We start from the raw sequence: 18495 nt of genomic DNA, 5'->3' as shown, positions 1-18495 counted from the left end.
TCAGATGATCACCATGATAGTGCAGATTGTAGGAAGGTGGAGATACATACTGCTACTTCTTCGGCTTTTGCACTCTCATCAGAGACCTGTTTTCCTTGACTGGCTTTGCTGTCTCAGAGTTGTGGAAGTGTGGGCAGTGCTGGGTTAGGCAGTGGTTGGCAGCAAGGCTCAGTGCCTTGTTATTCACAGTTTTGACAAGGGGAGCAGACAACAGGCCAGAGATGAGCTTTTATGGTTTTGCCCTGGTTTCTGTATGGTTATTTACAGACACCCTTGTTGAAATCCTGTGTTGCCTTCCTTCACCAACCTCAGTTTAAGTCTGCCAGTATTTTGCAAACCATAAAAATGAAGTGATTACATAAAACAATCGATGTTCTCTAGATTTTTAGTGGCAGTAAACAAGCTTTTGCAACAACAACAACAAAATTATTTCTCTCAATAGACTCCCTGGGAACTGCAAAGCATAAAGCAGCCATTTCAACAAATTCATAAAATACCCATTTAAAAAGTTAATTAATTTACTAGCTAATATGAATTATTATGTATCATCCAATGCTAGGGGCATCCAAGACTTTCTTTTACTTTAGAAAATAACTACCAATAAAAAGCCCTAGCATAGTCAATGCTTTTCATCTTTTGCTTTAAAATTATAATTCCACTTCTAGAACCAACTGCTCCACTTGAAAAAACCCTTCTTTATTTCAACAGACATAGCTGTGAGAGGGGGTAGGTGTTTAACTTCATCTACCAAGGGCATGCAGCAAGACTCTGGTCAACTTACAACACAGGTGTTTAAAATGCCAACACTGGAGTGCCTCTGTAGTCTCAAATTTCTCCAGCATCACCAAATTTTCATACCAAGGAAACAACAGATCCAATAAGGAACATGGCAGTAGTTACAATGTGATACATCCCCTTTTCTGGTTTTGCGCAAAGTATAATATGACAAGAAATCCCTCAGCCTTCTTATCAGAGGGATTGATGCATGCTGGTGGGTAATCATGGGAGAATTTTGTCTATAATGCTTTATATTAATGTCCTAATTATTCTTGGAACAACATAAAATGATAGAATATAGTATGTTAGGTAGAAAATGGTTGTGATATGTAAATCTATAAAACATTTATGCTGAAAACACACAATAGAGCATTTTAGATCTCCCTAACTGAAACTAGGCTAGATTTTATTAAGAATTTGCAAGATAACTGTTTAAATAACTTAATGCATTTGCAACACTTCACGTGAAGCAAGCTGTATTTTTTTGCTTTGGTATTATTAGGGCTGAGCCAACTCCCAGTGGGATGTCTTGCAAGTTTAGGATTTCTAACTCATCTTTGCCATGCACATATTCTGTGGGAGCTGCAAATGAGAAAAGAGGAAATTATAAAATACTAATAGGGAACTAGTCTCCTATACAAGAAAAACAATCTGATTTTCAGTGAATATTCCCAAATTAATAATCAGTACTGCAACATTGTTACGTCATTATGCTTAGGCAGCTTCACTTGGGGCAAGGCACTTGGAAGCTTTTTTTCATGAGTACAGATTTTAAAGAAGTGTGAGAGAACTACCTGGCCAAAAATCTCATATAATTAGAAAGTTAAAGTCATTATGAATAGACTAGCCAGGAAATCTACCGAGACATGGAAAGCTTTTACTTTTAAACCACCAGCTCAAATATCAGTCAAACAGTTGGTAACTATCAGTTCAGGATACACAGAAGCACCACAGGATGGCAAGGAAATTAAATAAATGTTTAGAATTGTTTTCATTCCTGCTGTCTAAAATAATTGAATTTTTTTTTACATATTTTAGCTTTTATGCAACAAGTGTATATATGAGCTTTACATGACATTTTACAGTTTGTATGTAGAGTTCTGTCTGATAGTTTCAAAACTTTACAGAGAGAAAACTAAATAAAAGAGCCAGTTATATTTTCCTGGGCAACTGGAGACCACTTCTTCACACCACTTAATGCTTTATTACATTTATTGCAGCCATGTCTTAGAGACAGCTGTTCATTTCACAAACCCAGCATATATCTCTACAGATTCTCTCCTCAGCTTTTTCCACAATCTGAATCTGTTTGCACCTTGTCGAGCTCTGGAGGAAAAAAAAGGTATTAAGGAAAGTAGGAAATGCAGGGAAAATAGCATCAACCACTACAGCACTTTCCAAATTCTACAGAGATCACAGACTTCTGAGATCTAGTCTAAAAAATCCTTTACTAACATGACCATGGATTTTAGGGAGCTTTGGCATCCCTACAAAAATGAAAATAAAAAGCCAAAAACAACCAAAAAATCCCCCAAAACTAACAACTCAAAACAGAGAAAGCCACCCACAGACAACCTTAAAATAAGTCTCTAAACCTGAACTAAACCAGTCTGTGCCCATGGTGTGCACAGCCTCTGCTGACCTGAGAACAGAGCCTAATGGGGAACACAAGTGAGCAACAGAAGGAACAAGCTCCCCCTGGGGAAATAGGATCAGTTTTAAGTTTCCCACATGCTCATGCCTAGGGAATCCCCTTTGAAGTTGCTGGCTGACAAGGCATCTGTTTCATGCCACAGCAGCAGCTGTAGGGTTGAAATCCAGACTCATCAAAACATACGTGGCTCTTGAATTCGCTGTATTTGTTTTATACCATTTGATTCTTCCTCTGGTAAGAAAGCAGAAGAATGTAGATTGTAATATTAAGGTAAAATAATAAAACAACCTCCCTAAATGATTTTAAATTCTGGCACAATCAACCTAAAAAAGGCAGAGAAAAGGGTGAAAAATCCAATAATAGCCTCCTGACAAAAATCTAAGTGCTCCCCTTGCCCCTAAAAAAATATACAACTAGAAATTACTGAAGCTTGTTATCCTTTGACTTAGCTAGCTTTCAGGTGAGTGTCAGCCCTAAAAGGCAAAGCAAACAGGTTCAAAGAACACATTGTTTTTTCATCATGAGCTATCTGAATTGTGGCTTGACCAGCACAGACTACAGGGAAAACAAAAGCTCCAGGAAGACAGCAAATCTTTTACTTATAGTACACTTACATTTATGTCCTTACAACGATACTGTCACAAAGATTTGGGCCAAAGTAGGTCAGTCATGTGAACTCTGTGACTGATTCATGTCAAGATGCTTTAGCAAAACACAAGATCAGGTAATTGTTCAGTTAATATCACTAGCAGACAGGTAAATAATTGGGATTTTTTATTTTTTTACTGTTGACATTTATATATCTACAGCAGGAAGTTTGTTCACCTGCAGAACAGTCCTCAGCTTAACCCAGTGCAAATTTGACCACATAGAGCCATACTATTTTAGAGTTTCACATTCAATAGTTTATGATTGAATAGTCTGAGACTGTGTCTTAGGATATGTAAAAAAGGAAAAAACCCCATATATATGAAACAATAATCTCTGTTCAGTACTATCCAGCACCAATCCAATACACAGTTTGTAATGTGACAGTGTCAGTCCTTCCTAAACTATGCTAAAACTCACTGTAAGTGATAGAAAAGTGCTTATAGATAAAACTAAGTATTGGGATCTCATCCATTTGTTCACTAGCTCTTGTTAGTCATCAAAATGCTTCCTTAAAAATTAATTTTGAATACTGAATTTGGTGGCAGCCTCTTTCTAAAATTATTCTAAAAATATACCATATTTAACTACTTTTGCAATACTTCGCCGTGTATTTTCCTCAAGATTTTATCAGGACTATCACACCTTGGTTCTATTCCAAATAAAGGCATTGGAATTAAACTAGCAGCAGTTAAGAGCCCTGCAAAATGAGTAGACTTCAGACTGCTGAAAAACTACCCCAAAAACTGCTGATGAACTTCTTGGCAGCATCAGCAAAAGGAGTCCAAGCGATAGATGTTCATGGGAACCGAATTACTTGCAGTAATGCAGGTAAGACAAGACCCATCACATGTTCAATGGAAATGCTTTTAAACTAACACAGCTGCAGGTGAAGTACTGCAAATGAGCTCATCAGCCCAGCATTTCTCTCCATCAGCTGAAAAATAAAATCTGTAGGACCAAAGAGAATGAAAATTAAGGGGGAAATGTGGATCCCATAACTGATCGTAATGAATCTTCCAAAATACCTGTGGGAATGCTAATAATGTCCCTGTTATATTTTCTGCTAAAGCAAACAGAAGGTTGACTAATCAAACTGGCAATTTTGATCTGTTAATTGTGATGCCCTGAAGCTTATAACACTAAAAATAAACTTATTTTTTGTTGAGCTAGTTAAAAAGAAATAGCAACCCACGTGCACTTACAAAAATACCATATCAAGAAGATTGACATCAGCAGACATGCAGATTTTTCTTCCCCTGGGCACCAAACTGCTGATGTATGTACATGCTCCCTTCTTGGCATAATTGATTTTCCCTTTCTGCTCAGTGGCACAGACTTGGAATTGCTGGTGTCACAGCAAGCATGAATATGCAAGTAAAGGACACACTAGCTAGAATAAGTCCAGACCTTCTTCCTCTTGAACCCAAACTTGAGCCCAATTTAAAACAGAATCACAGTTGTTTTTAAACAGTCAACTTTAAAAGGCCTGAGATAAAATTAATATAAAGAGTGCATATTACATTAACATGCCTCTGTTGTTCCTCGCTGGAGTCAAAATCAGACTGAATCACAAACATTAAAAGCAGCTAAATAAGTTTTTTGTGCCTTTTCTGCCCTTTCTTTAAAAAAATTGAGAATGTTCCATCAGCTCCTGAAAACACACAAATTGCCATTTATGTGTGACAAGTTTTAGCAGCTCCTCTAAGCAGAGAAGGGCCAGCCTACATCTTCCTCTGAGATCTTTTGTTATAGTTCACTCTCTGACTAACTCTCCTCTGCTTTTAAATGAGCTGAGGTCCTCAGACTCCTGTAAGGGATCTCTTCTAACATCCTTAGTGAAAAGCAGAAATACCAACCCTTTATATTTGTGTTGTATTTAATCAAAGCTGAATGATCCAGTTGTTTCCTAACTGAATGTACCTTAAATCTTAACCATCAGGCAAGATAATTCCTAAAAACTACAGATTTCTATGGCTTGAGTATCTAGGAAAAGCAGGAATCAGACTACTAGTGAATTCTTTTCAGCAGCACTGCCAAAACAACCATTAAAATCTCATTTGTCAATTAACAACCACGCACCAGTATCACAGGCAACCTGTGTCAGGTTATGTTAAATCTGTTATTTTGGCAAAGGCACAAAAATACCTGGGGATTAGCACCATGTCCTCTCTAAATCCTGGGGAAAAATCTTTCCTCTCAGTCCAAGGGGGAGCTACAGCACCAAGCAAAAAACTGTTTTACACTGCCCAGCGAAGAGTTATTCTCAGTGGTGCCACAGAGCTGACCTTATGCCAGTAAAAATGCAATTTGCTCCAAAGATATGGAACAGAATTTTCACAACAATTTTCTCTTTCAGGTAGAATTAAAAACAGACATAGCAGCAAACCACACCTTATGCTGCTCCTATATTTTCATCTTGGTTTGCTCTTAAAATTGCTGGTTACCTAAGGGGTAGAGAGCTGGTCAGGAGCTCTTCAGCAAAATATTTTCGAAATGGCAAATGCCATTTTCAAACTACAATACCCGTTGGCTCTGACAACACTATTGTGTGGAAAAATTCCTCATGCCCCAGGTCAGAGAGAAGGAGGACAAAGGCATGATCAGTAATAACCACAGACTGCTGGCTAGCATGTTCAACCTTGCTTCAAGCTTATAAAGCTTTGCTCAGTTCAGAACCATTATTTGGAACTCGTTCCTCCCACTCCCATCTGCTGCCAAGTTATTAATGTGCCATCAAGATATTCTGCAGCATGAATCTCTGAAATTTAGAAGGCTTGAAATTGATCTAAAAGTGGTTTGAGAACAGCTTTCAAATCTTAAAATTTGTGTACAACAAGGGAATCTTGAACACTTGTTCAGTCCTACAAATCAAACCAGAACCCAAATGTTCCCTGAAGACAGCCACCTGCGGCTTTGAAGCTCAAACTACATTCTACTCCTTAAATTATGAAGTCTTTCAAGTAGTCTATATCAACATGTGTCCATGTAAAAGCCATTGTTGTGGAGTTTAATGGCATTTCCTGGACAAATCCCTTATTCCAAGTCCAGATAAAAGGGCTCTGTCTACAACCAAGGCCATCAATCCATAAAACCCATTAATAAAATGCACATTTTTAATATAGCATGGTTTTTTGAATTCCAAATGACAGTATCAGTCTGCATATGCCTTAAAGCCTTCCACCATGGCAAGGAGCAGAACACTCTGCTGTAACTACACCCATAAAGGTGGAGGGCATACAGCAGGGTTTCTGTACTGCTCTGTGGGTATGATGGACCAGGGGAAGAGAACATAACCTGCAAATACAGTCACTTTCTATACCCTGGCCACTTGCAAGGCCTGGAGATCTCTGGCTAACAGTTCAGACTGCCCTCCAAGTAAGAAACAAGGCTAGGCATAAACCCAGCAGTGCTTCAAAGACCTAAGCAAAGTGTTGTATTCATCCTACTGTGGGCATAAAAGGGTGGGAGTGGACAGATGAAGACTCGATGCTGTGTTGGTGCTTAATCAACACTGTGAACAGTGCCATACACAATTAGGTTCACTTCGAATGCCAGTTTCTGTGGCTTTGTCCCTCTTTGCTTCCTTCAGTGCAGATTCTGGGGCTTTAAAGCATGTTGACACACTCTGTTAAATGAAACCAAATGTTTATTATTAACAGACTAGTGTGGAAGGTGACCAAGAAAGTGACTCCAGTAGCTTGACAATGAAAGCTCCAAGGACAGCATTTCTAGGAGAGTCCGTTTATAATTGACTTCATAGCCTCAGATCAGCATTGATGACATTTCTAATGTCTGACTTTTCTTAAGTACAATTACATTTTAAATACACACAGAGCACATTTAAACAATTGTTTTCCAAAATGCTGTTATGTAAGACAAGTGGAAAAAAATTCAAACTTGTTTTTCCCTCTCTTTATAATCTTCACTCTTAAAATGATCTTTCCTTCATTTTCACCCTTCTTTGTTTGCTAAAATTTCTTGGTTTTACCGAGCTATTGACCAGCAATTTTCCACTGAAGATGTGACTGTACTAGGAAACTGTATTCCAACACAATAAAGCAAAAACTTACTGCCCAAATATACAAACATACAAAGTAAGCGCAACAGCGTGAAAATATCCTTATCAGCATCTCGCAGCTGAATACTAATCATACACATTTACTGTGAGGACTAAGGGCACAGTGGGATTAAAAAATTTATCAGTCAAGTGTCCACAGCACAAGCAGGAATAGAACCCAAATACTGCAAGTGTCAACCCAGGTCATTATCACAAGATAATGGAACGTGTTAGGGTGATGTTAGCCAGTGTGAGAGAGGCTGAAGCAACCTTGAAGGTTGAGACAGTCACGGCGTGGCTGCTGCTGACTCACTCTGCAGCAAGATGCTGCTCTGACCAGCTCAAGTGAACCACAGCAGTGTTGCCTCAAAAGCAAGCTACAGAACGAGTACAGGCTCTGCTGATTAAATTTGCTCCGGGGTCCACCCACCAGAAACATGAGGCAATGCCTGATGGAAACATCTTCAAAATGCAAGCAATTTGCTGAGGAACAGAAGTTACATAACTACAAAAACAATTAAACCTCAGAGAGTTTCTGTATCAACAGATTTCAACACTCAGAATATAGATAGCTAAAGGTCATCATCCATACTTTACAGAAGGGGAAATGAAATAAAATGATAACATGATTCATCTGTTACATGCTGTACAAGCTGAATTTAGGCCTCCAGCTCCTCTGATTTGTAAAAACTATCTTTCCAACAAGACTGCACAATCCAGTGTCCACAAAACCAAGCATCATGTATCCTAGGAAAGGAAAAGACATTTCCCTGAACTTTTATCCTAACACACCCCCCAACATTTGTGTACACATACCTAGGTATGTATACAAAGAAATATACACGCATATGCTCCTTTACATATACATACAATAAAAGTCTAAACAGACTCTGCTGGACTACTGAATGGATAAATACGGAAAAACACCACAGTATAGATACATGTCCCAGAGAAGAAAGAGCGTGCCCAGCTACCATAGTTTTCCTTAATTCTGTTGGCATGTTTCTTAATTCCTGCATTTCTTAGTTCCAGTGACAGGACAGATCTAGTTTCTGATGTCAATAAAACCAACAAAACCCCAAACAAACAAAAAGATCAGGAGTTGTTTTTACAACAGATTGAATCTGTGACTAGAGCTCAATTAACTAGGTATGTTTTGCTAAGATTAATGGACATATTCTTCCACAAGTCTCAGCAAATGTTTGAGTAAGGTGGGAAAACAGATTAGCACAGAAACAGAATGAAATCCAATACCTGTTTTTCATGCATACTTATTTGCAGGCTTGCTGGTGTTGCTCTTAGCCGTGCTGGTATTGTTCTTAGCCGTAAATACTAGATGAGATATTGAAAGATATTCATAGCATTCAGAGAGAAATATTATCATGTTATACAGTGATAGCCTATAAATTCTTACCCTCTGCTTTTGATAACTTGCTATAAAGAACTTCAATATGCTTGAACAAGACTTAACCAAACTTGTCCCTCACCCTCCCGTGGCTTTACACAGTAAGGTCCTAATGTGGCAGTGCAGCAGGTCTGACACTGGATTCCAGCCCGGGACTGCTGCCTGGAACTTGCTCGGTGTCCGAGGCAGGCAGGGGGCTGGGACTGAGGAAAGTCTCCATACAAACAGGCATCAGATCTGCTGCATCACCTTCACACTCTAAAGGCTGGAGAGTATAGCTAAGAGGTTGGATTAGGATTGAGACTAATAGCAAAGCAGACTTGGGGGGGAGGGGGAACCTGACTTTTCTGGTAGTTGTTCAAAAGAAAAACTTCATTTTAAATAAGGAAAATAATCTCTATAGCAGAACTGTTAGAATTCGGAAACCAAGAAGGAATTTAGTAAGCAAGCAGTAAAGATGATGAGTAGCTACACATCCTTCTAAAATTAATGCGTGTTTAGAATGGATGACAGTGCTTGTCCTCAAATTGTGAGCAATCATGATCTATTCCTTACGCTCCTGAGCACGTGCGTGTGCCCAAATTCGTTTGCCATGCCCACCTACCTAGAGTTGGCGTACCTACTTCCAAAAAGGCTTTTCCTACATTAATCACCATGGAAACCAGTGAAGGCTTCTGCTCAATATTCAAACAGCAATTAAATTAATAATTTAAATAACAAAAATAAATACAATTAACGACTGGAGACAACGTAGCACTTAATAAACTACCTCAATTCAAGTAAAACCAACAACAGGACAGGAAAGATTTGCTTTTTGAGAAAAGGCAGCAAAGATGGCAGCTCTCAGCTGGTGCTGGGTACAGGTGAGGGACTCTGTGGGGCGGCTGGATGCGCCTTGGAGCCTTTCCATGGGAGATCAGATTCCAGACAGGACCCGTGCCCGTGTGTGACACAACGGGGGCTGCTCCCGCGTCAGCCCTTCGGCTCGGGACAAGCCAGAACTATCGGACGAGTGGCTCAGGCGGCCAGAAGAGAGAAACAACTCCGCCCGAGAGAAGACTAAAAAGCAATTATCAGCGGGGAGGGCTGGGCGGCCGCGGCACCGGCGGGGGGAGCGCGCACGGGCCCGCGCACTGCTGAGGGCGCGGAAGGACGGGCGGGCCGGGGGCCGGAGAACCTGTGTGTATCTGTGGGGGAAAAACACAGGAAAGGGAAAAGACAAACAAACAAACGAAAACAAGGTGTGCAGGGGGGAGGGAACAAGCAACCCGCCCACCCGAAGCGAGGCATAAAGGCCAAGCGCTGAGAGGGGAGAGGCGCCCCGGCTCCCCCGGGCGCGGCCCCGTTTGAAACGGGCCCCGCGGCCGCTCAGCCAACGGGGCGCCGCGGCGGCCGTGACGTCAGGCGCGGCGGGAGCGCGGCGCGGGCGGCGGCGGAGCTGTCAGAGCGCTCCGAGCCCTCAGAGCCGCGGGGCCGCCGCCCGCGCCGCCGGGGGAGCGCGGCGCCCAGGAAGATGAGGGTAAGCGCCGCGCCGCCTGCGGGCTCCGGGGGGACACAGCGCCGGGGTGCCGCCGAGCGGGAGCCCCGTGAGCCTGGAAGGCGCGGGTGGGTTTGGCGCGGAGCTGCCCCTGCGGCGGAGCCGGCGGCGGCGGCGGTGTCCGGGGCAGGCGGGAGGGCGCCGCGGGCGGCAGGTGCTGCCGGGGCCGTGCCGCAGCGCTCCCCGCCCGAGGAGCGGGGCCGGGATGGCGGGGGGCAGCCCCGGCTGTGCCCGCCCCCGGGACACCCCCGGGAGAGCCCCGCCGCTGGCCCCGGAGCCGGGTGGCACCGCAGGAGGCGACAGCCAGCCCGGGGGACACAGCCGGGGCTGCGCCCCTGAGGGGTCTTTAAAAACCAAACTGATGCAACAATGAACGCCTTAAAGGAGTTAAAAGGGCGGATGGCAAAAGCGGGGTACGTTTCCCGCTAAAGCATCGTTTCGGCGGGGATTTGTTTGATGGGTAGATTCGCTTAAAAGCCCCGTGCAACTTCACGTTATTAGCCAGAAGTGCTCATCACAGCCAGACCATCCTGAGAAGCAGCTAGGGACTGTATTGCTGTGGACCTTAAAAGGGAAAAAAGCAAATTACTGGCGAGTTGCATAGTACAGATAGCAAAGCCGTTAGCTTCAGAGTATGCTTCAGCCGTTTCTCAGTGCCATGTACTGCAAAGCTCGGGCCTGACTGATAAATCTGTAAAATACTGAGTAACCTCAATGCACTTTTGTGCAGAACTGTCATTTTTTCATTTCTTTTGATATGACATTTGATCCTGCATTTTCTATTTTATTCGACTCTGTGTCCTGAACTTCTGAAACTGAACTCCATTCCTCATTGTGGTCTCCCTAGTTGCTATTAAACAGCTACTATCTTTAACTTAGAAGGAATTACACTTCCCTTATATCTCTTATCACGTATGTACGCAATGGTCTTTTGGTAAAAGCCACGAAACAGTTCTACTTATCAGCTTCACACATAAGTAAATCTGTCACTTTGATAAACAAGTTCTGTTAGTACTGGTATTTTTCCTCACAATGCACCTAGCATTTATCAGTGCCTAAGAAGAGAAAAATGTTCTGTATTCCAGCTGTAAACATAAATGATTGACTTCGGAGAGTTTGAGAGGAAAAATGTGCCTTGCGTTAAAAAATTGCTCAGGACAAGACTTAAGTGCGAGAGATGAGCGCAGTTAGAAACAGCTGTCAGGTTAAAAGTACCAGTAATGGCCTAATCCTTTTCATCTCCATAAGTGCTTTTCATCCACGTCAATATCTTGTCTCTTTCAGAGACAGTAGCTCAAGAGTTAAGGCTGCCTTCTTTGCACTTGATCTCCAAAACAGTCTTGACTATTTCAGCAGCCAGGGGGAACTGTTTTGATGCTGAATAGCGTTTTCAACCTTTACATACGGTAGCAGGATGTTTTGTTTAGCCTTCTGCATAGATTTAAGCTGTAGCCAATTTAAAACAAACAAGAGACCCCTAGAGTTTACTCAGAGGCTGCGGTGCAGTGATACAGTTGTGGCCAAGGGAAGGGAGGTGCAAACCCTAAACCTTCATGTGGTTTCTGTGTTGCGACAACAGGTTTGTAGCCTAAGCAAAGATCTCCAAAGAGACGGTTTAAATTAGACTTGTATATTACAGTTTATGTCACAGTTCCACCCAGTTCCTGGTTTCATGTACATGTAAAAAAAATATATATATATATATAAAAAAAAAAGAGACAATTTTGATCAGACAGGATATCCCCCACTGTTTTCAGTGATATCTACATGCACTTGTGCTGAGACCTGGAGTACATCTAGCTACAGAAGTGGTGAAGGATTTATCATCACAAGTGAAGTATTTTGGCCAAAGATCTGACTTCAAAATGAGTAAAAATGGCAACATCAAGGCTTAGTATTTGTTTGTTCAGTAAGGCACCACTTCTGTACCTTGGAAATTCAGGAAGCATTCTGTATTTTTATCTTTGTCTAGTTTTATGCATAAAGAATTGGGGAGAAACTGGGCAGAAGTAAGAAATCAAGTGCAGTGAGGAAAATTCATACAGTTTGTGCATCTACAGCCTTAGCGACAGCTTAAAGTGCATTTCAAATGCCAAAGCCAGCTTGCAGATGTGTGACTGCTTGGATTCAGAACTCAGCATGAATGCTGAGGCTGCCTTCAGTCAAATCTGTAATTGTGTTTAATGTATGCCTCTGTAAAACCCACATGTAAGGCATCCTGGAAGAAAGCTTAACCCTCTCTCCCTTTCCTTGCCGCTTCTGCAGGAAACTATGCCCCAGACGCCAATATTTTCCAGCATGCTTGGTTCCAGTTGTAGTGGGCAAGTGCAGCCAGACATGGGAGAGAGATGTGTGGACCCTGTTTATCAGGATGGGAACCTTGTTTCTGGATCACTGGAGGCCTTGATAGAGCGCCTGGTGCCCACCATGGACTATTACCCCGATGTAAGTAGCCACCAAAAGGATTTTTTTTTTCCTTCTCATGGTTTTACTGCATTAGTATCCAGATTGGTGCGCCCTGATGAAATTCCACCTCTGTCTGATTCAAGATTGAGATGTAGACTAAAGATGCATTTATTTTACTGGCAATATTCATTCGCTAAGGATGTTGCTCAATAGGGATATTCTCTGTTTCTAAAAGAGAGCACTTGTTAGAAAGATAAAGCCATCTTGAACTCAAATGAGTGCCTTAAGAACCAATTAAAAGCAGCATTTGCCACAGAATTTCCATACTTCTAAGCTGCTTTAGCTCTAATGCAGCCAAGATTAACTACTAACCAGCTCCTACCTAGGGAAACAGACCTGAAAACAGCTTTTGTATTTTTTCCCCTTAATTTTCTATGCGTATCCTAGTTAGGCCATCAGAAAAAAAATCACAACCCAAATTAGATTTTGATTAAAATACTCTTTCTAAAGACATTTTAATGGGCCAGTGTTGTAATAATGTATGTTTCTGGAGCCTGAAAATGATTTTGCAACTGGTGGAGATCCACAGTGCAGTCTACAAAGTGTATACTACCTATATATAACTCCAGGGTATGCAGTAAGAATCTGAACCTAGGACATTAAGATATCACTTTATCACTTGAAATTACTCTCTGTGCCCATTAACAAAAGATACTATTGAAACAAATGGCCGAAGATCAGAGAGTCTATGTAACTTGTATTCTATTTGAGCTCTGAAAAAGCAGCAGCTATGATGGAAGTATCCCAGCACTTGGAAAAACTAATAAGGGAACAGGAAACTGCAATCACTATTAACTTGTATGTCAAACTTAATGTTTATTGTAGTGGGCCATGCTATATCTTGTATGTTTCTCAGTCTAATTTGTGTAGAACATTTTATTGTGGTCTTACTGAAATCACAATAAGGTCCCTCCAAGGTCCCACGTATACCACCACACATCCTCACAACTGTCATCCACAGAAAAGGGACTCTCCATGGGAGAGTTCAGTGGGAATGGGCAGAATTGCCATCAATCATCAGTATGGGATTAAAAAGCAAAACCAACATGGTTTGCTATTCCAGTTCAGAAGTAATCCTAAACCTTATATTTAAATATGGCTAACATACAATTGTGCTGCCAGTACCAAATCCTTTCTAAGACTCGAGGGATAACCATTGTTAGACATTAAATCTCCATTGCACACCCCCAAATACATATTGTAGAAGAGATGCACAGAAGAAAGCAGTGGGTAGAGCTGGTATAACAGTGGAATGAATAGCTTTAGGCTGCTCCAAGGAATCTGTTCCTTATCTTTTCTGTGATACAGGAATATGGTTACTTGTTACTTGGATTTCAGGAATGTAGCTACTGTTTTTTAAGTGGCTGCTAATGTACATCCCTTATTATACCTTGCAACAGAGGATCTATTTATAGATTCTGAAAATGGTTCCATAAAGTGAGTATTACTTAAGGGGTCTACAACTTCCTTTGGAATGCTGCTAGTTTCCATGGTGCTATCCCTTCATATCCTATGCAAGAGTGCCTTAGAAACCAAGTGGCCGTGGACCCCACCCTGCAAGCTACAGTTTAAATAGACAGCAAGCTCACAGCTGAACACCCAACAGGAGCAGTCAAGGGTAACTCCAGGGAAAGAGAGATGGAGAACAGCATTAAACCAAATTCATCTCCTCTATGGCACAACACATACCTTCAGTTAAGCCAGATCACTCCGTTTAGCTGAAAGGATTAATTATAAAAGGAGTAGATAAATAGGCTCTGAACAACATAAAAAAGAAGCTGTATTTGAGTCATCCTCAAAGCCAAGTTTTCTGTTTCCCTTCAGTTACATGTTTATACTTTGTTTCATGCTCATTTGTGGTTTTAGGGGAGTTGCCACAGAGGGTTAGTGGTAGCCCTTGAGGCTGATGTCCTCTCAGAAGAGTAGCCAGTCCTGTATCTTCAAGACCTCTTAGTCTTATGTCTCTGGCTACTCATCCAAAGAAAGGCAGCAAGGTGCCAGCAATTAATTCTCACCAAGAGAAGCTAGTGCAGTACTGGAATAGTTATCTTTGTTTCAGAGTGCCACAGTTGCAGTACTCATCCAAGTTTCCTGATGACTACATTTGAGCACAATGATCAGAAGGCATTGCCGCCTGTGTGCACATTGAGCTTATGATTACAGTAACCTTCTGGACAGAGAAAAAGGGAGTGGGGAAGAGAGCAAACACACAGTATCTTTCTGCACTGGTAACAGAGGCAGAACAAAAATGTGTTTGTCATGTTGGCAGAACACGAGACAGGCAAGGGAGGACAGGAAAGATAAGCGCCTACATTAGTGTGCTGCTCTTCTGAGTCTTGTTTGTGTGCAGGGACTTGCTCTGCACATAGGAAAATGTATACTCATGAGACAGAGGAGTTCAGGAGGTTAGGAATGGAATGTACAAGTCTGCAACCCTTGTGCCCAAGCAAGAAAATATTTGAAGAAAATATTTCACAAACACAAAGTTCCAGAACGAGCAGTGAGTGCACACAGAGAATTTTTTTTTTTCCCTTCTCGAGAAGTCATCAGTGCATTCTTGGGTCAGAGAGTAACAATTCCTTCTTTAGTCTTGTGCACTCATGCTCTTTTTTTTTTTTTTTTTAATATAATTCAGCTCATCTCTTAGCAACAACTTTAGGCACTAAAGGAATCTGGCTTCTTATTCTCTTGCAAAGCACAAGCCCCTTTTGTGTCTACTTAGGTTCTCCCAAGTGCAGAAAGGATTTTTTTTTTTTACCTCCCCTCCCAAATATGTGTCACTTCCAGGATAAATGGGGCTTAACTTTCACTCTTATTTTTAATCATTCTTTAATTTTTTTAATCATTCTTTATCAAACCGGCTAGCTTCAGAGCTAAATGCCCATCTTCAAATCCTCCTTTTCATGGCTAGAGGATTGCCTGAGAGACTGTAGATTTTTACACTGTTATAACATTTAGCCTGTGTACAGTAGTGCAGATGCAGCAAATCACAGAAATCCTTGATCTAGGTAAGGCACGTGATGTTTTGGATAGTAAAGATTTGATACTAACAACTGTGTTCCTACCCTCTGAGACCTGCATCTAAGCTGAAATGCATGGCTTAGTTCAGTCTGAAATTTCTTTATTGGATAAGGAGTGGCTACTAGCAGAGAGACAAGGAAATGGGGGGCACAGTCAGTACTGCTGTCATTTTTAATTTGGTTCTTACTTGTAGTTTTTTCTGTGTCAGTAATAAAAGTATCAAGAAACCCCTCAATTCAATACCAGTATAGTATATATCTTAATTGACCACAATGGAACAATGTTGTTTCCCAAAGTAATGAACCTAGTTCCAGTTAAATTACTTTTAAAATGGAATAAAATACAGCAGATGGATTCCAGAAGGAATAATAATTTGTTTTTAAAACCTATGAGTTTGATGTTGTCTGAAAAAGCATTGCACGGGTCCAGTCCAGCTATTACTGATTACAGAGATCAGCAAGCCTAAAATGGAAAGTACACACTGTCATGGCCTGTATCATCCTGCATCTTTCCAGTTCAAAACTTTTATGAACATCCTATAAAACATTATTAAGGAAACCAAACAAAAGCACAGGTCACCTGTGTCACACTTTTCTTGCTGTGTGACAGCAGGGAAATGATGCTGTGAGTGGCCCTGTCTCAGAGTCACACTGGATAAACACTGTGCCACATCACACATGCTTCCACCAAGGAGACCAATGCTGGAATTACTGTGAGAAGCAAAATTACATCTTTGCTTAAAAGAATGCGTTCCAGCTTATCAGAGCAAAGGTCACTGCCAGGGCAGTGTGGCTTAAGTTGTGATTCCCTGCTACTGACACATACAGACAGACGTCTTTCAGACAGGCCTTCCCAAAGCAAGCATGTGGGGAAGGGATCAAAGTGTCAAGTCCTTTTTTTTTCCTCCACACATCTCATCTCTCAAATGCAAAGTACAGTAAAAAGTGAGGGCTGCTTCGAGTCTTCAGTGCAAAAAAATTCACACAACGCAGTGACAGCTGACACACCCAACAGCTAAATTCCTGTTCCACAGAGTCCAGACTCACAGTTTTAAGTTCAGGGACAACAGTGATAGCAATGAACACATGAGATAGGTAGAAAGCCATCAGAGGATAACTAAGCATAGTTAAAGAACAAACACACACTCCAGATCTTACAGCCCAACACAGTTTTTTCATTGCTTTCATTCTGAATAGGGAACATTTCAGTTTAGGAATCATTCTCATACACACAGGAATAGAAGAACTGATATGTTGTCCCATAATACAACCAAGTCCCCTTTTGTGACTCAGGTTGGCTTATTTTAGTGCCCATCACACATCACGTACACTACCACAGATTTTTATAGAATTGATCATCTTCAAGTTTTTGTCACCAGAAATCTAAAAATAAACTCTGAAGTTCTGGAGAGACATGAAATATCAAAGAGAAGCCTAATTTCTTAGATTTCCAGGCATACACTTGTGAGGGATGTTTGCAACTGTGCCAACAGTGTCCTGTCACTGCCCTGCCCACCTGCCTCAAAGGCACCAAGAGCTCAGTTGTGAGGTGGCCCCATGGGGCATCTTCTGTAGGCATCAATGGAAGCACTCAGGAACCTGACTCAAATTGGCCCTCCTGTTAGCCCTGCACCTCCTCTCTTCCTCCATCCCTAAACAGCAAACAAGGCAAAGACTACACCTGAACTCTGGTTTTGACTGTACAGAACTAATGCTGTTCCTAATGTAATCCATGAACCCCAGAACTAATAAGGTCTTCAAATCAGAATGAGCATGTTAAATGCCTCTGCTGTATCATACTCCATTCTGTACTTTCCTTAGCTTCCTTCAGAAGCTCACCACAGAGTTGTATGTTTAGATATATGTTTATTACACTTTTCACTCACTCTCAGAATGCTCTGTGACTTTCGGTTAGTGTTATTTATTTTGTTAAAAAATTCCTTTTCCATGCTATTTGGTGATTAGTGCTAAATTTGTATTATAGGGCACAGTGAGTACTAGAGGAGTGTAACCATTTTTTATTAATAGCACATTTTGCTCTGATTAGAGAGAGATACCACAGAACCTCTTTGGAGTCATAAAGATACCATTCTTGTTTAATTATAAGCTTGTTTTAGAGACTGCAAGCAGCAGCATTTGGTAGCTGATAGTAGAGATACCATATTTTAAACAACCAGTCCTAAGATTTTAGCTGTTTTAATTTACTTGCCCAGCCCAAGGTGATAGAAGCTCACATTGACTATTTAAATGCACTTGGCTGTGTCCTGCAAAGTCACATCACTAAAACATGGTCAGAGTAACAGTGCACATTTCAAACATAACAAAGGTTAAATGAAATACAATGTCAAGGAGATCCTTTATAATTTCCCAACTCCAAGTTTTACCAGAAAGCCTAAGGGAAAAATGGAAATACTTATGAGATGCTACTGTCATTGGTCAGGCAATTACAGTCCAATACAGAAGCCCAGCTTCAAACACTGGACCAAGACCAGGACAAAGAAAATCATCTTCACTTCAATTAAACTATTCAGAATATGATACAACAGATACATGTCCAGAGTACCATACAGTGCATCACAGCTTTCAAATTATAAATGGAGAGGCTATTTCTAATGGGACATCATCATTGTTGGTATTTATTAGCAGTGTTCATATTCAAAGGACTCTGAAACAAGACCCAAATAAATAAAGTCAAGCATAAAACTAAATTATTGTCCTGTGTCCCCAAACTAAGTGAAAACTTTTGTCAGTGATTATGGGGAGAAAGGAATGAAATCTCCATAAATGAGAAATTACAGCTGTGGTTTGGAATACACATGAAGCAGTTTCCTGCAGCTCAGTGAAAAACAATCACTCTTAAAGAAACAAAGCAGCATTAAATAGTGGTGTTTAAGAGCCATAACACCCTACATTATGGGTATTTCATTT

At 41.1% G+C, this 18495-nt stretch overlaps 1 protein-coding gene across 3 annotated transcripts in view; it reads left to right on the top strand.

The window, feature by feature from the left end:
* RASGEF1A (RasGEF domain family member 1A) overlaps nucleotides 1–18495 on the top strand; it is a 153156-nt gene that overhangs the window by 117203 nt on the left and 17458 nt on the right. For 2 of the 3 annotated variants that reach the window (XM_066324148.1, XM_066324149.1), the window contains one exon: nucleotides 12347–12526. In XM_066324148.1, the coding sequence (XP_066180245.1) occupies nucleotides 12347–12526 (180 nt within the window). Of the gene's footprint in view, nucleotides 1–9983; nucleotides 10064–12346; nucleotides 12527–18495 lie in introns of those variants that run through there. The other variant, XM_066324150.1, reaches the window with a different exon arrangement.

Source organism: Sylvia atricapilla, chromosome 8, assembly GCF_009819655.1.
Source record: "Sylvia atricapilla isolate bSylAtr1 chromosome 8, bSylAtr1.pri, whole genome shotgun sequence".
Taxonomy (NCBI): Eukaryota; Metazoa; Chordata; class Aves; order Passeriformes; family Sylviidae; genus Sylvia; species Sylvia atricapilla.
The sequence above is the reverse complement of the archived record's forward strand: the minus strand, read 5'-3'. Positions and strand labels throughout refer to the sequence as shown.